Genomic DNA, 24515 nt, shown 5'->3' with positions numbered 1-24515 from the left:
AGCGAGGCCGGGAGAGAAACCATGTCTGACTCCCTCTGACGTGAGCCAGTCCAGAGTCTGGGCAAAAAGAAGATCCTATCGCAGATACGAGAACGGAGAGAGAGAGAGACGACAGGGAGAGAGCACGGATGACACCCGCAATAGTTTTGTCTGCGGCCGAATTAAAGCGTCTGGGCCGCGAGCGACGCCTCTCATACGCTTTTCAAGTTTGTGTAAACACGTCGAGAGTGTCAAGTGTAAATATATTGGTAGAAGTGGAGCTTGAAGTAGATAACATCTGACTGCCGTTAGTAGCAGGTTGAACACCGGGTCACGTGTTCCAGGGGTGTGTGTGTCTGTGTGTGTGTGTGTGTGTGTGTGTGGAAGGGGGGAGGGGCGAGAGGGAGACTTTTTTTTTTCCCCTGTAATTTTTGGCGACCTTCCAAAAGGCCCCAGGTGTCAGAGCCGACCATCAAAGCTCTGGGCACCAGCAGAAAACACACCCCCTGAAGACGGCGAGGAGCACGGGGCCTGTTATCTTCCAGGCTTTTGAGCTCTCATCTCTCTGTGTTTCACCGATTCATCCCTCTTTTCACCTCCCTCCCTTTCCTGCCATCCCCAGGTCTTTGATTCCGTCTGTATCCAGTTACCCACACTGGTCCAGGACAGTCCAGCTGGTCACACACCCACACACACACACACACACACACACACACACACACACACACACACACACACACAGTGCTGCTGATGTAAGCTACCCCCTAGTGGCCGGGAACGGCAGTGTTTCCACCAGGGTCAACTGGATTACAAAAAGGTTATAATAATAATACAAATTTTGATTTATATCACACTTTTCTAGAACTCAAAAAGTCCCTTAATAGGCTGTTTCCACCGGGCATTAAAATCCGATCTGGGTGATCCAATCACAAGTGGACAGAGCTCTGTGTGTGTCTGTTCACACCTGCTGTTAGAAATGTGTCTCCACAGGTGTCTTGAGTGGCCACTTGTTGTGATTGGATCTCACTTCCCCGCTCAATATGAAACTAAACACTCTGGCCTACGCCCACATCACTGAAGACGCATGTGAATGAGATGTTAAAGAATATCGAATATAATAGAGCACATGCAGTGTTTCCATTACAATGAATTTACTGTAATGTTACTGTGAAATCCCCTTCATTTAGAGAGAAAACACAACTTTGTGAGAATGGAGGCGCATCACACTAAATAAACTGCTGACCAGTTATTTTCATTTTCTCTCTCTCTCTCTCTCTCTCTCTCTCTCTCTCTCTCTCTCTCTCTCTCTCTCTCTCTCTCTCTCTCTCTCTCTCTCTCTCCCTCTCTCTCTCTCCCTCTCTCCCTCTCTCTCTCATTTGAAAGTAATAAGGAGGCGAGATGTCCTGGGAATAGAAGCACACTATCCAGGGAATCCAAGCAGAATCGACATGCTTGTAAGGCATAAATAACTTCAGCTACCAGTCAAAACACAATTGTCATAATTCAAGCAGGACTAAAAGAATGCATACACCTATGGGTTCACAAAACAGCTTTACGTTGTGTTATATTAATAATCATTACAGCAAAAGAATGTTATTAATCAGCATTAGAAAACCTAATATAAGCGCTAACCAGAATTCAGTGGTGAAGAAAAAGCTTGTAGTCTATATTGATAAAAGGCCTAAAACAGCATATTTTTGCTTGCCTGCAATTTATGAGTGATGTTTTCTCCCATTATGTGATGAGGCATAAAACCAAACCATAAGGGGTGGATTTTGGGGGGGGGGGACACTCCAAGTTGGGAAGTTGTCTCAACATAATAGGCTATACCGCAATTAACAGAACTGCCAGCGGAGCAACCATTTGGAAAGGAAAGGGCTCTAATTTGGCTAATAATTGTTTTGTTGATGCAATTATGAAAATGCAATGAAAAAGCTTATGGGCATTGTGGATAAAGACAGCTTGCACAATTTGAGAACTGGAGATGAGTCTCTCTTGGTTAATAGTCATGACTCCAAAAGACATTCTCTCTCTTGGTTAATAGTCATGACTCCAGAAGACATTCTCTCTCTTGGTTAATAGTCACGACTCCAGAAGATATTCTCTCTCTTGGTTAATAGTCACGACTCCAGAAGACATTCTCTCTCTTGGTTAATAGTCATGACTCCAGAAGACATTCTCTCTCTTGGTTAATAGTCACGACTCCAGAAGACATTCTCTCTCTTGGTTAATAGTCATGACTCCAGAAGACATTCTCTCTCTTGGTTAATAGCCACAACTCAAGAAGACATTCTCTCTCTTGGTTAATAGTCACGACTCCAGAAGACATTCTCTCTCTTGGTTAATAGTCACGACTCCAGAAGACATTCTCTCTCTTGGTTAATAGTCACGACTCCAGAAGACATTCTCTCTCTTGGTTAATAGTCACGACTCCAGAAGACATTCTCTCTCTTGGTTAATAGTCACGACTCCAGAAGACATTCTCTCTCTTGGTTAATAGTCACGACTCCAGAAGACATTCTCTCTCTTGGTTAATAGTCATGACTCCAGAAGACATTCTCTCTCTTGGTTAATAGCCACAACTCAAGAAGACATTCTCTCTCTTGGTTAATAGTCACGACTCCAGAAGACATTCTCTCTCTTGGTTAATAGTCACGACTCCAGAAGACATTCTCTCTCTTGGTTAATAGTCACGACTCCAGAAGACATTCTCTCTCTTGGTTAATAGTCACGACTCCAGAAGACATTCTCTCTCTTGGTTAATAGTCACGACTCCAGAAAACATTCTCTCTCTTGGTTAATAGTCACGACTCCAGAAGACATTCTCTCTCTTGGTTAATAGTCACGACTCCAGAAGACATTCTCTCTCTTGGTTAATAGTCACGACTCCAGAAGACATTCTCTCTCTTGGTTAATAGTCACGACTCCAGAAGACATTCTCTCTCTTGGTTAATAGTCACGACTCCAGAAGACATTCTCTCTCTTGGTTAATAGTCACGACTCCAGAAGACATTCTCTCTCTTGGTTAATAGTCACGACTCCAGAAGACATTCTCTCTCTTGGTTAATAGTCACGACTCCAGAAGACATTCTCTCTCTTGGTTAATAGTCACGACTCCAGAAGACATTCTCTCTCTTGGTTAATAGTCACGACTCCAGAAGACATTCTCTCTCTTGGTTAATAGTCATGACTCCAGAAGACATTCTCTCTCTTGGTTAATAGTCACGACTCCAGAAAACATTCTCTCTCTTGGTTAATAGTCACGACTCCAGAAGACATTCTCTCTCTTGGTTAATAGTCACGACTCAAGAAGACATTCTCTGTGTTGGTTAATAGTCACGACTCCAGAAAACATTCTCTCTCTTGGTTAATAGTCACGACTCCAGAAGACATTCTCTCTCTTGGTTAATAGTCACGACTCCAGAAGACATTCTCTCTCTTGGTTAATAGTCACGACTCCAGAAGACATTCTCTCTCTTGGTTAATAGTCACGACTCCAGAAGACATTCTCTCTCTTGGTTAATAGTCATGACTCCAGAAGACATTCTCTCTCTTGGTTAATAGTCACGACTCCAGAAGACATTCTCTCTCTTGGTTAATAGTCACGACTCCAGAAGACATTCTCTCTCTTGGTTAATAGTCACAACTCCAGAAGACATTCTCTCTCTTGGTTAATAGTCACGACTCCAGAAGACATTCTCTCTCTTGGTTAATAGTCACGACTCAAGAAGACATTCTCTGTGTTGGTTAATAGTCACGACTCCAGAAGACATTCTCTCTCTTGGTTAATAGTCACGACTCCAGAAGACATTCTCTCTCTTGGTTAATAGTCACGACTCCAGAAGACATTCTCTCTCTTGGTTAATAGTCACGACTCCAGAAGACATTCTCTCTCTTGGTTAATAGTCATGACTCCAGAAGACATTCTCTCTCTTGGTTAATAGTCACGACTCCAGAAAACATTCTCTCTCTTGGTTAATAGTCACGACTCCAGAAGACATTCTCTCTCTTGGTTAATAGTCACGACTCAAGAAGACATTCTCTGTGTTGGTTAATAGTCACGACTCCAGAAAACATTCTCTCTCTTGGTTAATAGTCACGACTCCAGAAGACATTCTCTCTCTTGGTTAATAGTCACGACTCCAGAAGACATTCTCTCTCTTGGTTAATAGTCACGACTCCAGAAGACATTCTCTCTCTTGGTTAATAGTCACGACTCCAGAAGACATTCTCTCTCTTGGTTAATAGTCATGACTCCAGAAGACATTCTCTCTCTTGGTTAATAGTCACGACTCCAGAAGACATTCTCTCTCTTGGTTAATAGTCACGACTCCAGAAGACATTCTCTCTCTTGGTTAATAGTCACAACTCCAGAAGACATTCTCTCTCTTGGTTAATAGTCACGACTCCAGAAGACATTCTCTCTCTTGGTTAATAGTCACGACTCAAGAAGACATTCTCTGTGTTGGTTAATATCCACAACTCCAGAAGACAGTTTACTAGGCGGTCCTCCAATGTGACAATGTGTGCTAACAGAATGTGGCCCTACGTGACCTCCTCCAAACATGGTCCGAGCGATCGGATCTCAACGCGTCCTCAATGCGTCTTGGGTGCGTTTCCACCTGTACTTAGAGGTGTCCACTTAACGCCAGGTGCAAACGGCCCTTAGACGCCGCATATAGGGTGACCACTTGTCCTATCTGGCAGACCCGTCAGGTTCAGATGCCCTTTTGTCCCTAGCTATCACCGAAGTGATAAAGAGTCTCGCTGTCACCAAAATGAAAAGGTTCCTCTGGGTGATCTCATTGTGGACTCTCTCTCTCTCTTTGTTTCTTTTTTCGCATTCTCAGCATTGTTACAGCGCCTCTCGTCGGGGTACAGATGGAGGGAGAAAAGCATTCTTGAGGGTTAGAATGTGTCTCAGATGTTCCGATAGGGCAGGTGAGACAATCGCACAACTCTGTGACAAAGGGGTAAGAGAACAGTGCGCATATGTGGACATGTTTGGCCGTCGAGCGTGTTGCCAAGAGGCCCTCCTCCGTCGCTGAAATATGGAATGCAAATTACACCCATGTAGCCTCTACTCTGGAGATTCTTGTGCGCGGGCCAAGCGGAGAATTAGCCTCGCAGCGGAACACATTTCTATCAGATGAACTAGTGTGTGATTCATCTTGTTTGCATTCGGTCAGGACACTGGAAAGGGATTCTTTTGTTGAACCAGACAATAATCACTTCTCACACTGAGCCCTTAAACAAACGGAATCGGGTGCCAACTCTAAACCAGGCAAGAGTCAACAAAATAAGCAGGCCACATATTTCTCACAGCATGTCCACAAGCCTGATCTCGCCTCAAATATGTAAATAGGGTAGTAATCGACCACATGGAAAAAGGTACGTTATTGTACATAATGTTACTTATGTATTGTATCAAATGTATTGCAAATAAGTACATATTCAATGGTTTTCATTCATTACGTTTTCAGAAAACTTTCGAGTTCCCCTGCTGGGGAGCGAACCTGGACCACCCACATGAGGCAAGTGCCTTTACTTCAAGACTACAGAGACACACTATTCTGACTTAAGACTACCTTAACCACACTGTTACCTTAAACTAACCATAACCGTCAAACCTGAACCCAAACCTTAACCCTAACTTCATATCTTAACCATAACCATTAAACAAATGTTAAAACGAACCTTAACTCCATAATAATAATTAGGGGTGCACGATATAGATTTTTTGACCCCGATATCGACTTTCTGCTCCTCAAGGTCGATACCGATACCCGATATATATATATATTTATTGTATTATAATTTTTTATTTATTTATGTATATTCCTGTAGTTTTGACCTAACCAGATGTATCATAACATGAGCGTTACTAATATGAACAAAACAAAGCCAAGAGAACAGTTTTGACTCTTCAAATAAAGTATTTTTCCAAATAAATATAATTTGAGTCAATCACAAAATTCACAATCCGTCAATGTCATTAACAATGTGTTTCCCTGAACAATGAGTGAACTAAAAACCAACAGGTATTGTGCTTTGTCAGTAGGGATGGGTACCGTGCACATTTGAACCGATAACCGGTACCTGTGAATCGATACCGGTACCCAACGGTACCTTTTTTCTGTATTTTAGTCTCTAAAAATGTAATCTACCTACCTCAGTTGTAAAAAAAAATCCAAACTTCAAATAACCACATTTTCGACCGTTTTCGGCTTGCCATTGTCCCGACTGCTTTGTTGTTGAATCAAGTCAAATCCTAAGTAAGCATATATTGTGCGTGTGAACGTTGACATGAAAAAAAAAAGTGTAAACAAAAAAAAAGTGTAAACAAAAAAAAATATATATATATTATCGGAGCTATTAATACTTTTATCGGGTTTATCGGGATGACGTCATAATTGCTGATATCGGCACGATAATTATCGACCGTGCATCCCTAATAATAATAACCATAATCATAGAATTCCTTTGTATGTATCAGGGTTGGGGGGGGGGTGGATTAGTCTAGTGGTGAGAGCACTCGCCCACCACAATCATTGTTGGTTCATCTCCTGGTCGCTGTGTTTGTTTTGGACTTTTTCTGATACAAAACATAAATATATTACTTGTACAAAATATATTACTTATGGCTGTAACACAATTGACATGATATACCTTCTTTCCTGTGGTCTATTAGTACTTTATTTACATTTTCTGATGAGACCGAGTTGCCACAAGGGGTGAAGAAGACCGCAAACCTGAACCACCCATGCTACAACAGAACTTCATCCGTGTGTGTGTGTGTGTTAGCGTCAGTGAGAGTGGCTGACCTTTGACCTTGGCGATGACAGTGCCAGCGGCTCCCAGGATGTCCACAGAGTTGAGGGTCTGGTGTTTGCCGATGACGGTCTTGAGAACGCGGAGCAGCTCCCCCAGTCGCTCCTGGACCAGCTGCTGGAGACCATCCTGGTGCTCTGGAAGGTTCAAGTTTAGTTTTATTTGTCACATTAATATAAGGTACGTGTACATTACAGTGAAATGCTTGGTTCTGTATGAGCCTCCTGAGATTGTGCTTCATACAGTAAAAAATAAGTAAAAGAATAAAGACCAAACTAAATATACAATATAGTTTCAAGTTTGTTTATTATTTGTCATAATAAAATACAGAATACTTTATGATGAAATGCTTGTTTCTGTATGAGCCCATGAGTGTGCTACATACAGTAAAAAAAAAAAGAAAAAAAAGTAATTAAGAAGTAAGTAAAAAGTAAGTAAAGGAATGTTCAGTCAATATACATAAATACAGAGTAAAATTAGTAACAGTGAGGTACAATTCAGAAATGAGATGAGGTACAAAACTTAGGGCAGGGTGCAAATGAGGTATGAATGTAGTGCAAATCTCTTTAATAATAGATAAATATAAAGTGTGTTAAAGTGTCTAAAGTGAGTAAAGTGAGTGGTAAGGTGAGTGTTTGTTTAGAGTGAGTGTGTACATGTGGATGTGTGTGCAGTGAGTGTAGATGATGGGTTACATAGTGGGTATGTATGTATAAGGTACGTACATTACAGTGAAATGCTTGGTTCTGTATGAGCCTCCTGAGATTGTGCTTCATACAGTAAAAAAAAAAAGTTAAAGAATAAAGACCAAAAAATATATACAATATACAAGTACAAAATGCAAACAAAATGCAAAAATGAGGAACACACCATGAGAGGACAAGGCAGCACTATGGGGTCATAGGGTCATGTCAAAACCCTATCCTCATAATGGTCTCGTATAATATGCAAAAAAGAGATTTATCAAGATCCTGACAGGGTCAACAAAAGCTGCCATAGGTTAGGAATTCCACCAGCGTACACCGTTCTCAATCACGCATCACCCTGGGGGGGGGGGGGGGTCACAGCCACAGTGCGACACATCTTGAGTCATAGGTCGCGGAACGTCGAGTTAATACTTAGCATTCCCGTGGCGTTCACTACCCACTCGTGTGATGCGATATAACAGCGCTTTGCGGTCGCGGAGCTGCCGGGGATGCGCGAGGGAATGCCAGACGGCGGGAAATCAAGGCAGCCGCGCGGTCAGGGGATGTCGAAGAACCCGTTTGTTGACGCAAGACGACGCCAGTAATGCGGCCGTTCCGCTGAGCAGCGAGCGGAGGCTGATAATGTCACTCACTGAGGTGTCCTTGCGAGCTAGACGGGCCACACCGCCGCGTTGCGCACAGGTCAACATTCCTGCGGGGATGTCAAGGTGTTAGATGAGGAAGAACCTGTCGACGAGTGCAGAGGAAATGGAATTCTGGAGGGGATTAGTTCGCGCCGCACCTGTCGGTGTGTGAGAGGATGGATGGAAACTATATTTGTCCCCTGTTGGGAAATGGGTTTGCGGTACAACCGTGAGGCGTTTCATCACAACGTCACCAGAGGAAATGACCAACGGACAAACTCACACCTGGCAACAAGGCAGGTGTAGAATCAGAATCAGAAAAAGTCTTTATTGCCATGTAGTTTTACACATGCAACTTGATCTGTTTCGTTTTTGGTGCGACATTAACGGACAGACAATTACGGTAGAATAAACTAAAAAGGTAGAATAAAATAAAATGGAATAGAAGCTCGATTAAAATAGAAGCACAATAGAATAGAATTATAAAATATAATAGGCCAAGGCTGTACAACTTGTGCACGATGTGGTCAAGTATATATAGTTCTATACTCATTCGAATAAAATATTTAGCAGGGCTGTGCAATTGAGCAGTAATGTGCACAGTGAACAGTAAAGTATTGAACAAGTATAAGGAGGATGAACAAGTAGAGAAATAAAAATAAAAACAATAAGAACAGTAGTTATTAGGGGTGGGAATCGCCAGAGACCTCACGATACGATACTATCACGATACTTGCGTCACGATACGATAGTATCGCGATACTAAATATATCGCGATATGCTGAGTATTGCGATTTTCTTTTTTGGATCAAATTTAATTTCTTACCTTTTTTCAACTGCAAAGTAAAACTTTGTCAACATGTTTTATCTAATCAAATAAAGTTCAGTCTGTTCATCTCACTTCAATGATTTTTATTGCAGAACATGGTATTTTCTCAAGCAGACAGATGTAAACACTGTAATCTGTGTTGCATGTACCTGACAAACTGAACTGTTTGTATTACAGTCATATTCCAACTTAACTGAATGCACATGTGTGTGTGTGTGTGTGTGTGTGTGTGTGTGTGTGTGTGTGTGTGGACTACTGTACTATTACAGGTATTGAAATGAACAATGCAACTTCCTTATAAAAAAATATATATATATTTTATGAATAATTAAGTATCGATACAGTATCGCCACGCAAAGTATCGCGATACTACTACGTATAGATTCCCCCCCCCCCACCCCTAGTAGTTATGATGGGCAGCTAGGGAGGAGTAGGTCAAGGTTCAAAGAGGATAGAGTACTAGTGCACTACCTGTTTGAGAACGTAACGTAATGGCTTGTGGGGGCCATGGTTGTCTCCTTTATATATTTAATTTATATTATAACTATTTATTTGCATTATTCTGATTTAATTGATTAGCTTGTCATTATTGTTATTATTATTATTGCTGTTATTGTCCTGTGATGTCTTGTTTATTATTATTGTTACAGTATTGTGTTGTCTTGTTTCTTGTGGAAAAGGGAAAATAAAGAACAATTTTGATTTAAAAAAAAATGGCTTGTGGAACAAATTAAAACTTGGATCTATTTTCAGTAAATGGAGGAGGACGGTATCGTCGCCCAGATGGGAACAATTCAAATGAGGAGGCGAGGGACCTCTGGTCACCCACCATGCTGTTTGCTTTATTCAATGTTCTGTCTCTGTTCCATACTTAGAAAGTTTAATGGCTGTCGTTAGTCTTCTTCAGCGCCTCGGGAGCATTGTTACCGAACCAGCAGATGATGCAGAAGGTTAAGATGCTCTCAACAAAGGAACGGTTCGGGGGCATTTTGTTTGTGGACATTAAAGGACAGCAATTTCCTATAGGAAGTACATTCTTTGTTGTGTCTAAGTGCTCATGAGGTCAGTCCACACAGGTCCTGTGTCAGCTTGTGGTTTGACTGACAGGGAGGTTTAGAGAAACACCCACATTTCCCTCTTTTAACCACGATGGCTTCATCATTATGACGCTTCAGGAGGAAAATAAACCAATACTAACTGCATTGTGAATAATACCGTGTTAAACCGCTTCCTTCTTTTCACTGCTTTTCATTTCAAACCTTTATTTAAACTCGAGACAACCAAGGTTTCCCTCATTTACAGTTGCACGATACATTTTGTCACACCACCCAACTCCAGCGCCTAACACTCCACGCTGGAATCTTTCCTAGGTAGGTAGATAGGTGCGTCTTTCCTTTTCTGCAAATTAGCAGAGGACGAAAAAGGTGAGAGAGGAAGTCTCCCTATCAGTAGTGTGATTCATCGACTCTCAGTAGTGATTAATCGACTATCAGTAGTGATTAATCGACTATCAGTAGTGATTCATCGACTATCAGTAGTGATTCATCGACTATCAGTAGTGATTCATCGACTATCAGTAGTGATTAATCGACTATCAGTAGTGATTCATCGACTATCAGTAGTGATTCATCGACTATCAGTAGTGATTCATCGACTATCAGTAGTGATTCATCGACTCTCAGTAGTGATTCATCGACTATCAGTAGTGATTCATCGACTATCAGTAGTGATTCATCGACTATCAGTAGTGATTCATCGACTATCAGTAGTGATTCATCGACTCTCAGTAGTGATTCATCGACTATCAGTAGTGATTCATCGACTATCAGTAGTGATTAATCGACTATCAGTAGTGATTCATCGACTATCAGTAATACTGGCCGCTATGAAAACCAGAGACAAAAAATGCTCTGAGTTTCGTAAAAGTCAGTCAAAGCTTACTAAAAGCACGAGCAGTGAACTCCAAGCCCACGTGACTGAACTCAAACTAGAAAGAAACAGACTAAGAAACGACGTAAACTCCATGATCAAAACTGCAAAAAAGAATTTCATCAATGACAAAACTGAGGAAAACAAAAACAAACCACGTGAACTTTGGAAATTACTCAATAATCAACTAGGATGCAGTAAAAAACTTAAAACCAGATTCTCAAACATAAACATAAAAACGGACAACACGCTCATCACAGACAAGCTGGATGTAGCCAATTACTTAAACATTTTCTTCACAAACATAGCCACAACACTGGTAAACAAACTACCCTCCCACTCAGGGCTTTATGGGGTAGAACACATAGTAGCTTACTACAAAAACCTAGGGGTCCGCAAGGACGACTTCAAGCTGGAAATGGTAACAACAGATGAGGTACTCAATAAACTGAGCGCCCTCCAACCTAACAAGGCCACTGGCCATGACAACATCCCCTCCAAATTCCTCAGAGACTCAGCAGCCGCCATCACCCCAATCATCACACACATAATAAACCTCTCCATAAAACAGGGACACGTCCCCAAGGACTTCAAAATTGCGAGGGTGACCCCTCTGCACAAAAAGGGCAGCAAATTAGACCCAGGCAACTACCGCCCTGTTTCTATTCTCACCTCCATCTCGAAAGTCATGGAAAAAATAGTCTACGAACAGGTCGAAAAGTACCTAGCGGAAAAAAATCTAATCTACGAATTCCAATCTGGCTTCAGAACATCCCACTCCACTGACACATGCCTTCTCTATTTGAATGACCACATCAAACAAGAGGTGGACGCAGGCAAATACTGCGGCATGGTCATGCTGGACCTACAAAAGGCCTTTGACACGGTCAATCACTCCATTCTGATTGACAAGCTAAAAGCAATTGGTTTTGATAGTCTATCAGTGAGCTGGATGCAATCCTACCTTGAGGGGAGGGAACAGATGGTGGAGGTAAACGGTACCCTATCCCCCCCCCTCACAGTGAGCTGTGGTGTTCCACAAGGAAGCATACTAGGACCGCTACTGTTCCTAATTTATGCAAATGACATGTCGTCAGCTTGTGACTGCAACTTGTTCCTGTTTGCGGACGACTCAGCCCTGCTGGTCTCTGACAAGAACAAGTTACAGGTTGAAAAAACCCTCAGCTCGGAACTAGGCAGAATCTGCATATGGCTCGCTGATAACAAACTATCATTACACATGGGCAAAACAGAGTCCATTCTCTTCGGTTCAAATAACAAACTCAGCAAGACCGACGGCTTCTCAGTTACAGTGGGTGACAATATTGTCACAAGGAAAGATGAAATTACCTACCTGGGTTCCATCCTAGAGGCTAATCTCTCCTGTGACAAAATGGCATCCAATGTAATAAAAAAAGTCAACCAACGAACTCGATTCTTGTACCGGATCTCCTCTCTGGTAAACAAGAATACCCTGAAGACTCTGGCAGGAGCACTCATTCAGGGGTACTACGACTATGCTTGCACCTCATGGTACCAAAGCACCTCAAAGGCGCTAAAAACAAAATTACAAACATCTCAAAACAAACTGGTCAGACTACTGCTTGACCTTACTCCCAGAACCCACCTCACCCCTGCCCACTTTGACAACCTAGGATGGCTTAGAGTAGATGACAGAGTACAGCAACTTGCAATGGGCCTGGTCTACAAGATACACTACACGACCAAGGTACCCATGTACATGGCAAAATACTTCCCAAAGGTCAGTGAATACCACGATCACAACACCAGAGGGAGCTCCACAAATCATGTTAAACCCAGATTCGGCTCAAATAAGGGACTAAACACGTTTCGCAATTATGCCACATCAATGTGGAACGCCCTACCCAAAGCTGTAAAGGAATGTAGATCACTACCCACTTTCAAAACCTCTCTCAAGAGACACCTACGGGAGACTGCAATTCAACACTGGCCCCTGTAAATATCCTAACCCAACCCCCTCCAATGTACAGTCATTTACCTAGTATGGTTTTGTCAATAGTCCAATGTACAATTTTGTTTGTTTGTACAGAGTCTCCCCCCCCTCAATGTACAGTTTTGCTTGCTTATACAGTGTGCCCCCCCCCCCCCCCCCCAACCACCTCCAATGTAAATTACCCAGTATGGTTGTCAATATCCCAGTGTACCCAACCCCCCCCACCCAACCTCCTCCAATGTACAGTTTCTACGTCAAATGTATATACTCCCTTTTCTTGACTCCTTCTGTATCACAAACAGTACTGTATTTGCAAATCTGGTATGTCATAAATGTATAGATGTAGCAGTACTGACTATCTGTATGTCATGTATGTCATATATGTCCTGATGAATTGAAAATGGGGGACCCTGGTGGAAACAAGACGAAAGTCTTTCTCTGGTCTTCATCCCCTTAACAATTGTGTGTATTGAGCTGTACTGTATTGTACCCATTCTGCAATCTGTTAATAAAGTTTTCAATCAATCAATCAATCAGTAGTGATTCATCGACTCTCAGTAGTGATTCATCGACTCTCAGTAGTGATTCATCGACTATCAGTAGTGATTCATCGACTATCAGTAGTGATTCATCGACTATCAGTAGTGATCCATCGACTATCAGTAGTGATTCATTGACTCTCAGTAGTGATTCATCGACTATCAGTAGTGATTCATCGAGTTTCAATTCCAATTATGATTTTGTCTTCCCACGCTCACACAAACAAGATAATCCAGATGAAATGATTATTGTGCCGCATGCCGCGTTGCTCTCATTTTGTCTCGTGTTGTAAACTTCACACCAAAAATCCAACAGTAATTTCAGCTTGCGTCGGGAGGCAGGAGGGAGCCACAGAGCCTGTTTCTCCAGTTACTTTTAAACGTCTTTGGTCGAGAAGGTAAATGATGTTCTCAAATCAACGAGCAACCCGTGTTCGATAATCGAGATTTCGATATCATATCGAAACAATCACTTTGCGACGACAATGGGTTTTGCCACAATGGAGCAGCCCTGCCTATCAGACACACAGGCGGAGAGGAGGTAAGTCTCTTTCTCTTGGACGAGGCTTATCAGAGGCGGCGTCTACATGTTGGCACCAGACGAGAGGTGAGTTCACGTCTAGCTCACTGTTTTGGAAAAGGCGGCGGTGGTACCGGCTGGAAAACGTCAGAGTCATCTGCTCTGCATCAAGGCCGGCCGCCATGCCGCGACGCGGGGATGAGATGACAGGCGATTACTTATTACCAAGTTAAAAGGGATTAGAACAGGGTGTGAAATGAGAGCCTTGGTGTGTGTGTGTGTGTGTTTGGATGTTCACATACACATTTTCAAAATGAAATCCACACCCAAACCCACCACCCCACACACCATCTTTTATACACACAAACACCACGTCAGAGGATTAGTGTAACGCAAGCTAAACAGAGAGAACCCAGATCTGAGATCTGTGATACAACGAATATGCGATAAGCCTATTTTTTTTAGCCAAACCAAACCTGGTGGGGAGGGGTTACATGAGGTCATCTCTGAATTAGGGCTGTCCTGATTACCATGTACAAATTCATATGATTCTCAAAATGAATGTTGGATTATACACAGTTTAATAATTACCTGTACATTGTATATTACTATTGCACACTTTACTGTTACATTTGCACTCTGGTTGGATGCCAAACCTCTTTTCGTTGTACTGTACAGCCGTCCATGACTGTCCAGTACTGTACTGCTGTATGATGACAATACATTTTCTACACATTGAATCCAATGTAATCTATTATTTCTGTCAAATGTTTCTTATACTGATGTATTTTTGGAGAGGTAAAAAGAAAAAACACAAAAGCAAAGAAAACTAATTATTGCAGTAGTAGGATTACCATGGCAGCAGTTTAAGCTTGGAAGCATTCGGAGTCAACCCTACTCCAAATACACAAAACTCAAGAGACTTATTCTGAAACGGTCAAACCCAAGGAGTCCTATAATATAAAACGGGTCCACCTTTGCGAGCCTGAAGTCAAATCAAATCATTATCAAATGTATTTGTAAGGCCCGACAACACACATTAATGTCCCCATGGGCCGGACACGTCTTCTTTAAACAAGTCAAGAAGAAACATCACAATAAATCAAGAACAAAACAAAAAAACACCATGAAATCCAAAATAAAATGTAAACTAAATAAATGCAACACTCCCAGACATACCCCACGCGAAGGTAAGGAAAAACTCACAAAAAACCTAGCAATAGGAAAAAAGCACCACAGGCAATGTGGAGGGGAGAAACCTTAGAAGGGCCGTTCAAGGGGGGATCTCCCTTCTTAGATGTCGGTGATAGTAGTGTTGCTATAAAACAGGCGAAACAGTTGGTAAGTATACTATGTACATATACGTGTAATGTACATGCAATAGCAACTGGGGTACATAAGAACATGTTGAAAGTCAACACACCTCACGCCCCCAGCCCCACCCAGGATTAGAGAATTACACAGGCCTGTGAAGCAGGGGGCTCGCCTGCAGGGCTACCCCAGGAGAAGAGGTCTCTGACCCCGCCAATCACACTTTGAAGTCCCCCCGCCTCTCCCGCCCCCCTCTCCGCCTAACAAACACCAACAATGGACCTTCATTAAATACCATCCCCTCGCTTTCATCCTTCCTTTATTATTAAGTAGTCAGCTGGGTACTTTTGGCTAAACCACTAGTGTTTGAAGCCTTTCATACGGATGATTTGCGTGGGTCGCGTAATTTGCATACGAGAGCCGCTCGCGGCCCTAATGGACGGACACACCTGAGGACCTCCATTTTGAATGACAAAAGTGGGCCATGAGCCTAATGACGCGTCGATAAAAGGGCGGCAATCACGGTAACAACGTGTGACCGGATTAGCGTTTCCTCTTCCTGCTGAAAGAACTGATTCCAATTATGTGTAAAACGACTCCGTCAGGGAAATGAGAGGGAAGGTCTCAAGGTGTGAGGAAGTGACAGATTTTTATCATAATCGTGGTTAACTGCCCCCCCCCCCCCCCCCAACTTAAGAGAACATAAACCCTGAAAATGCGAACAAAAGAACTCAATAATCAAATAAAAAAAAGTTATCAAAACGGGATCAAGATTTTGGGTGACAGTTTCTACGTGGCCAGTCCACCCACCATTGTTCTGTGATGGTGTGAGAGTCTCTGCGCTCACCGGGGCGTGAGGCAGCTGGGAAAAACGCCGGCCGAAATCTGCTGTGAATGGTTTCATTGTCATCCGAATAAGAAGCACACAATTGTCTAGGCACTGCTGTAAATTGGTTTTGTCACAACAATGGTAATCAAAAGAAGCCCACTGGAAATTCTGGTCCCGCAGATTGGGGGCCGGCCAGGCCATTGTTTTGGGTTGTGAGATAACGGCGACTGCAGCGCGGTGGGACTGCGCCCCCACCGGTCCCCGCCGCTGCTCGAGACCGCCTCCCTCCATCCCTGTCTGTCTTCACAATGGAGACGTGCTGTCATCCCAGAAACATCTCACACTCGTTCTCCGTTTGTTTACTCCAGAGATCAGGACCACTCGTTTCTTACTGTTTTAAACTACCAGGTCCAGGACTGCCTGATGTCACACTTTATCACTCTAGGGACGTCAGTGTCCTCTACTGCTAGGGATGTCAGTGTCCTCTACTGCTAGGGACGTCAGTGCCCTCTACTGCTAGGGATGTCTGTGTCCTCTACGGCTAGGGACGTCAGTGTCCTCTACTGCTAGGGATGTCTGTGTCCTCTACTGCTAGGGATGTCAGTGTCCTCTACTGCTAGGGATGTCTGTGTCCTCTACTGCTAGGGACGTCAGTGTCCTCTACTGCTAGGGACGTCAGTGCCCTCTACTGCTAGGGATGTCTGTGTCCTCTACGGCTAGGGATGTCAGTATCCTCTACTGCTAGGGATGTCAGTGTCCTCTACTGCTAGGGATGTCTGTGTTCTCTACTGCTAGGGATGTCAGTGTCCTCTACTGCTAGGGATGTCTGTGTCCTCTACGGCTAGGGATGTCAGTGTCCTCTACTGCTAGGGATGTCAGTGTCCTCTACTGCTAGGGATGTCTGTGTTCTCTACTGCTAGGGATGTCAGTGTCCTCTACTGCTAGGGATGTCTGTGTCCTCTACTGCTAGGGACGTCTGTGTTCTCTACTGCTAGGGATGACAGTGTCCTCTACGGCTAGGGACGTCAGTGTCCTCTACTGCTAGGGACGTCAGTGTCCTCTACTGCTAGGGATGTCTGTGTCCTCTACTGCTAGGGATGTCAGTGTCCTCTACTGCTAGGGATGTCTGTGTCCTCTACTGCTAGGGATGTTAGTGTCCTCTACTGCTAGGGACGTCAGTGTCCTCTACTGCTAGGGATGTCAGTGTTCTCTACTGCTAGGGATGACAGTGTCCTCTACTGCTAGGGATGTCAGTGTTCTCTACTGCTAGGGATGTCAGTGTTCTCTACTGCTAGGGATGTCAGTGTTCTCTACTGCTAGGGATGACAGTGTCCTCTACTGCTAGGGATGTCAGTGTTCTCTACTGCTAGGGATGACAGTGTCCTCTACTGCTAGGGATGTCAGTGTTCTCTACTGCTAGGGATGTCAGTGTCCTCTACTGCTAGGGACGCTGGTGTTCTCTACTCAAGCAATTCTTAGTCGACTAATAGTCTTAGGATTGTTTGCTATGAACCGACTAGTCGATGTAATAAAAAGAGAATCCCTCAAATTGAATTACCCGCGTAATTGTCCTGCAAATTAACACTATTTGCATTTCACCAAATCTCATAGCTGTGGTCAGATCTCTGTGTGTCTGGTAGATAAACACATAAAACCCAGTCTTGAGACGCCAGCCAGGTGCCGCAGGCACTTCCCCCCCTCTGATAACAACAGGCTGATTGGCCTGTCTGGACATGCAGCCCCTTCACATGCAACAAGCCCCAGCAACCCCGGTGACACGATGCCGCTGAAGGAGAAGCCACAGAGCTGAAAGGCCCGGCCCCTCCGGCAGCATCCCCTCTGCTCCGCTCTGGGAGAAGGGGCGGGACCGATCATACAGGATCCTAAGTGGGGACGTTGTTCCCAGCTGACGTGGATCCATCCATCTCATTCCAGGGCAGTGACACACCGCTCTCCGTGCCGAGTCAGGCGCCACCCGAAACTCAGCCAGTCCCCCGAAACAGCTGCCGCTCTCTACTCTTTCCTGGGAGAAACCTGTGGATCAAGCCGGTTTAAAAAACCCTCTGATTTACGACTACAAACGGCACGGCGCTGACTGCTCACTGCCGTGGATCTCTCTGGCGAAGGGAAGAGCTGCAACCTGATCTGCAACAGGTGGAATTGTTTGGTCAGGATTCCATCTCCAAACACTCATTTCCTCCCTGTCCAAACAAATGTAGCTTTGCTGGGTTCCTTGGTGTCTTTCCTTTACCTTGTCTGGAGGACGGAGTGGCCTCCAGACATCACACAGACAGTAAACAACAGGATACTCCATAAACAGCTCACCTGCTCTCAACCTGACGGTCGAGTGACTCTTTGTGAGGTCTGGTATGTCCTCACTCACAGTTCAGACTATTTCATTAATGGTTACTTTACCACAGGCACTTGGTGAGTCACAATTCACCACATAAACCTCCTAACTGAAAAGAGGACATGTCTCTGACGTGGCAACACGACACCTATGTGTAGCCTATTGGGTTTGGTTGTAGTAAGCTAGCACAATGGGTAACAGTAAGCTAGCACAATGGGTAACAGTATGCTAGCACAATGGGTAACAGTAAGCTAGCACAATGGGTAACAATAAGCTAGCACAATGGGTAACAGTAAGCTGGCACAATGGGTAACAATAAGATAGCACAATGGGTAACAGTAAGCTAGCACAATGGGTAACAGTAAGCTAGTACAATGGGTAACAGTAAGCTAGCACAATGGGTAACAGTAAGCTAGCACAATGGGTAACAATAAGATAGCACAATGGGTAACAGTAAGCTAGCACAATGGGTAACAGTAAGCTAGCACAATGGGTAACAGTAAGCTAGAACAATGGGTAACAGTAAGCTAGTACAATGGGTAACAGTAAGCTAGCACAATGGGTAACAGTAAGCTAGCACAATGGGTAACAATAAGCTAGCACAATGGGTAACAGTAAGCTAGCACAATGGGTAACAGTAAGATAGCACAATGGGTAACAGTAAGCTAGCACAATGGGTAACAGTAAGCTAGTACAATGGGTAACAGTAAGCTAACACAATGGGTAACAGTAAGCTAGCACAATGGGTAACAGTAAGCTAGCACAATGGGTAACAGTAAGCTAGTACAATGGGTAACAGTAAGCTAACACAATGGGTAACAGTAAGCTAGCACAATGGGTAACAGTAAGCTAGTACAATGGGTAACAGTAAGCTAACACAATGGGTAACAGTAAGCTAGCACAATGGGTAGCCTATTCTTTAATCCCAGCCGAAGAGTGCTGCCGAGTGCTTCCGCGTTTTCCCTGATTGGCTGCGACACGCCCCGCGGCAGCGGCAGAGCTTGCGGCATTATGTAGCCGTAATCCCTGCTGTTTTTCCATCGACGCTTAGCTCAACTGGTACGCCGCCGTGCTCTGGAGTTGGTCACAAGTTCTAATCACTTCAATTTTTTTTTCTTTTTTACGTTTATCATCTCTCGCTATAAACGTGCATTCTTTCGCTGGTTAAGTTTAGGCATTCTTTCGGAGTTGGTTAAGGTTAGGGTTAAGTTAAGGTTAGGATTAAGGTTAGGCATTATTTCGGTTGGTTAAGGTTAGGGTTAAGTTAAGGTTAGGGTTAAGGTTAGGCATTATTTCGGAGTTGGTTAAGGTTAGGGTTAAGTTAAGGTTAGGGTTAAGGTTAGGCATTCTTTCGGAGTTGGTTAAGGTTAGGGTTAAGGTTAGAAATTATTTCGGAGTTGGTTAAGGTTAGGGTTTGTCGCAGAGAATGCCTGTCTGTCTTTCTTGACGTGGAGGATGCAGCCTATTTCCGCACTGCCGCTCTCTCGCGCTGCCGCGGTCACATGGCCAATCAGAGAAACGCGACGCACTCTTCGGCTGGGATTAATATAGACGCCAATGGGTAACAGTAAGCTAGCACAATGGGTAATAGTAAGCTAGCACAATGGGTAACACATTGGACAATTTAAAAATAAATATGCTTAATATATATAAAATATATTACACATAATGGGCTGAGTTTGTCAAGTCAAAACGAATCATATCTAGATTCAGAATTCAGTATTCTAGAAAACAACAGTCTGGCTCACAAAAGAGTCCCACTGTCAGTAGGCTGCCTGCCCCCCCCCCCCCCCCCTCCTCCAGGCCTAATTATCCATAGCTGTAAATTTCAGCAGGTCGACACAATTGCCATCAGCAACGTCTCCCCGAGCAGGAACTCCATAGGCCCATCCACCCCTCGCCGGGACCGAGCTCCCGAGCCAAGATCCAGGCCCCAGAACCATAAATCCCCACCCCAGGAAACACATCCAAACCGCAGGTCCGTACAAAAACATCCTTCAGCATCACAGGGAAAGTTACTGCCCAACAAATCTCTCCTTTCTCTCTGTTAAGAGCAGCAGGCCATTAAACCATTATGAGCAGGGGCTTCTGCTGTTCTCGCGGGCAGTAAAGGCACCACCCGCAACCATTCGAGAAGCGGTCACTTGGCTGCACAGCCGGAGGCGTGGAGAAAAGCCGGGGGGGGGGGGGGGGGGGGGGGGTGTTAGTGGTCAGGAATGTTTGATATGTCATGGTGGCCTATTAGGATTTTATGTTCTCGATCCGGATGGTGAATAAAAACCTGCCCCATTCATCTGCAAAGTGGGGATAAAAAGAATGTTGTGTCGGCACTTACTCTAATTAGACTGCATGAAGGGAGGAAGTGAGACAGAGGGTTCCTGGGTGGCTGCAGCCCGACGTCCAGGTAAACTACATATTCTTGTAAAAGTAGCCCTGTGTAATCATAGTAATCCTAATAATCACAACTACCTACCTCATACTATAGTCTACCCATATAACTCTGTATGATAGCATACAATAGTGCTGTAATAACCCTTGTTACATATATGTAGATAGATACTAGGGGTGGGGGGGGGAATCGATACATAGTAGTATCGCGATACTTTGCGTGGCGATACTGTATCGATACAGGGACGCCAAGTATCGATATTTAATTATTCATAAGAAAATATATATATATATTTTTTTTTTATAAGGAAGTTGCATTGTTCATTTCAATACCTGTAATAGTACAGTAGTCCACACACACACATGTGCATTCAGTTAAGTTGGAATATGACTGTAATACAAACAGTTCAGTTTGTCAGGTACATGCAACACAGATTAGTGTTACTGTTTACATCTGTCTGCTTGAGAAAATACCATGTTCTGCAATAAAAATTATTGAAGTGAGATGAACAGACTGAACTTTATTTTATTAGATAAAATATGTTGACAAAGTTTTACTTTGCAGTTGAAAAAGGTAATAAATTAAATTTAAAAAAGAAAAAACGCAATATTAATATCGCAATACTCAGTGTATCGCGATATATTTAGTATCGCGATACTATCGTATCGTGACGCAAGTATCGCGATAGTATCGTATCGTGAGGTCTCTGGCGATTCCCACCCCTAATAGATACTATATCTATATCTGTACATCCCTTATCTATGCTGCTGGCCAGTATGACTTACAATCATAGTTTCTTTATACCTGTATCACTGTACATATTAATACTACAACTCTGTACATACTAGGGGTGTAAAGATACACGTATCCGTAGTACCGAACCGAACCGTTTCAGTGTGTACCGTACCGTACCAAACGGCTGTGTAGTGTACCGAACTAATACAGCGGTATGTTAACCACTAACGACCGCCCACCGGGGGCTGTGTTTTTCACAATCTAATATAGTAATTTTTTTTAATTTCTTTTACAAGTCGATTATTAATTTCAATATAGAATATTCGTTGACAGCCCTACAAGTACAATTAGTTACTGCACACTACATCACCCCTGAGTGGAACATGGAAAGCCAAACTTTCCCCCACTGTACCGAAAACCTGACCGAACCTTGACTTCAAAACCGAGGTACGTACCGTACCGTGGTTTTTGTGTACCGTTACACCCTTAGTACATACAGTACATCTGATTAGCACTATTACTCAGTTAGTACTAGGGGTGGGAAAAAAATCGATACGTAGTAGTATCGCAATACTTTGTGTGGCGATACTGTATCGATACAGGGACGCCAAGTATCGATATTTAATTATTCATAAAAAGAAAAGAAAAATGTGTATAAGGAAGTTGCATTGTTCATTTCAATACCTGTAATAGTACAGTAATCCACACACCAGGGCTCCAGACTAACTTTTTTCACCACCGTCCCAGAACCGTCCCGAAATACAATTTTAATCGTCCCAAAGTGAATGTAACCGTCCCAAAAATCAAATGTTGTTTCTTTACTTTGGTTTTGTCGTCTATAGTTGTTATTGCCATAAGAAACACCATTCATAGAAGGGGAGAATAAATTGATTTAGTCAAAAGGCTCCCAGGTGGAAAGATTTCACAAGAATAATTATGATTAAAAATAAATAAATATATATATATAAAAAAAAGTGTTTAACAAGGTGCTAGTATAGGGATATTTGGTCATGGTGCTGTTATAGTCAACCAATTGGAGCCATGTTGATTATTCCTTCCATAGGAAAATATATTTAAATGTATTTGTATTTTATTTCGTTTTAGTTTTTTTTGTTATTACAAATGTGTGTGTTTATGGTTGAAAATGTTAGAGATAAATAATGATCAAATCAAATCTAACTGAATAAGTTATCACTCTTCTAACAAGAAAGAAAAACGAAGTTTAGCTTTACACTATATAATGTCATTGCGTCCAGAGATTCCACCTTTGATAACTAAAGTAATGACACTTGACTAGTAATGAAACATGTCCCTTAGATCGCGCTGTCCTCCTGGTCGATATTAATAACTGCTGCTAAAATAAAATAAAATAAGTCCCGAGTCGAGACTCTGTGCTGCTCCCAACGAATCCCAATAGTATGCAACTGCAGAGCCAGGGGCGCTTTCAGGTCCGGTCACAGGCCAGCTCAACAGCGCCCCCCACCCAACGGCTGAATTGCCAATGGCTGAATTGCCAATGGCTGAATTGGAGTATTGCACTGTGCAATACTCCAATTCAGCCATTGGCAATTCAGCCGTTGGGTGGGGGGCGCTGTTGAGCGGGCCTGTGACCGGACCTGAAAGCGCCCCTGGCTCTGCGGCTCTGCAGCTGCATGCTATTCGCAAATCCAGCATGAGCCAGCTCCCGCTGCAGCCGTCGTTATCAGAACACTACACACATATCATAATGTTTACAGCAAACTGTAGTTGATCACCAGGTATGTTTTATTAACGTAGAATAATTCATATATATATATGCGCGCACTGACAGTCGGCTAATTGACATTTCCTGTGAAAAAAATAAAATCCTCTCCGTCCCGTTTGCGTCCCAAAAAAGATTTCCGTTCGTCCCAAATCAATATTTGATCGTCCCCGGGACGACGGGACATCGTTAGTCTCGAGCCCTGCCACACACACACATGTGCATTCAGTTAAGTTGGAATATGACTGTAATACAAACAGTTCAGTTTGTCAGGTACATGCAACACAAATGACAGTGTTTACATCTGTCTGCTTGAGAAAATACCATGTTCTGCAATAAAAATTATTGAAGTGAGATGAACAGACTGAACTTTATTTTATTAGATAAAACATGTTGACAAAGTTTTACTTTGCAGTTGAAAAAAGGTAATAAATCAAATTTGATCCAAAAAAAAAAAGAATTCTCGCAATACTCAGCGACAGCGTATCGCGATATATTTAGTATCGCGATACTATCGTATTGTGACGCAAGTATCGCGATAGTATCGTATCGTGAGGTCTCTGGCGATTCCCACCCCTAGTTAGTACTAATTTATATATCTTATACCCAGTTTAATCACCTGTACATTGTATATTACTATTACTGTTGCTCTGGTTGGATGGCAAACCTCTTCTCGTTGTACTGTACTTGTGCTGTATAATAATGAATGACAACAAATCTGAATCTAATCCAATCTAATCAATGGGGTTCCAAACCATTTTTCTATCCTCCACTACACACAGAGGTCTGCCCTTCTTCGATCAGAGTGGCGGGTTCAGTGAGAGACTGAACAATGCTGCTCCACTGGAGTCCAGCCAGATCTTATCATCGTGTCATGATGACACCAGCCGTTGAGAGAAAAAAGAAAAAAAGAAAAGAATAAGCCACGGCATTCCTACTGGAAGGAGGACGCTGCGTGAGTCAGTCCGACGTGTTCCTCTCTACGCTGAGAGACACTGTGTGCTTCTTGCCATCCGCCACACTGTGTTACTTTGTAAATAAAATAAAATAATAAATTCACTTGGGCAAAGGGGGTGGGCAAACGTATTCCAGACCACCTGTGTGTTTAAGCAAACTCAACAAATGCCTCGTACACACTGAGCAAACAGGCCCCAGAAACCACACGCTCAACAAGGTACAGTATGTTGACTAAACTCTGCAGTTTAGTGTTGTTTTGAAATGCTTTCGC

At 43.2% G+C, this 24515-nt stretch overlaps 2 protein-coding genes across 2 annotated transcripts in view; both read right to left on the bottom strand.

The window, feature by feature from the left end:
* Nucleotides 1-4546, bottom strand: part of LOC311239311 (retinal-specific phospholipid-transporting ATPase ABCA4-like) — a gene marked incomplete at its 5' end in the record, with an annotated part of 134775 nt that extends 130229 nt beyond the window's left edge. The window contains 1 exon segment of the mRNA XM_084327617.1: nucleotides 4529-4546. Within this exon segment, the coding sequence (XP_084183743.1) occupies nucleotides 4529-4546 (18 nt within the window).
* A 353-nt stretch (nucleotides 4547-4899) lies between these two features.
* LOC311239310 (rho GTPase-activating protein 29-like) overlaps nucleotides 4900-24515 on the bottom strand; it is a gene marked incomplete at its 3' end in the record, with an annotated part of 43230 nt that continues 23614 nt past the window's right edge. Inside the window, exons 3-4 of the mRNA XM_084327616.1 lie at nucleotides 6804-6947; nucleotides 4900-4937 (exon numbers count right to left, since the gene is read on the bottom strand). Coding sequence (XP_084183742.1) covers nucleotides 4900-4937; nucleotides 6804-6947 — 182 coding nt within the window. The remainder of the gene's footprint in view (nucleotides 4938-6803; nucleotides 6948-24515) is intronic.

The sequence above is a fragment of the Notolepis coatsorum genome, assembly GCF_963971535.1.
Source record: "Notolepis coatsorum genome assembly, chromosome: 13".
Lineage (NCBI taxonomy): Eukaryota > Metazoa > Chordata > Actinopteri > Aulopiformes > Paralepididae > Notolepis > Notolepis coatsorum.
Note: the sequence above shows the minus strand (reverse complement) of the source record. Positions and strands in the feature narration are given on the sequence as shown.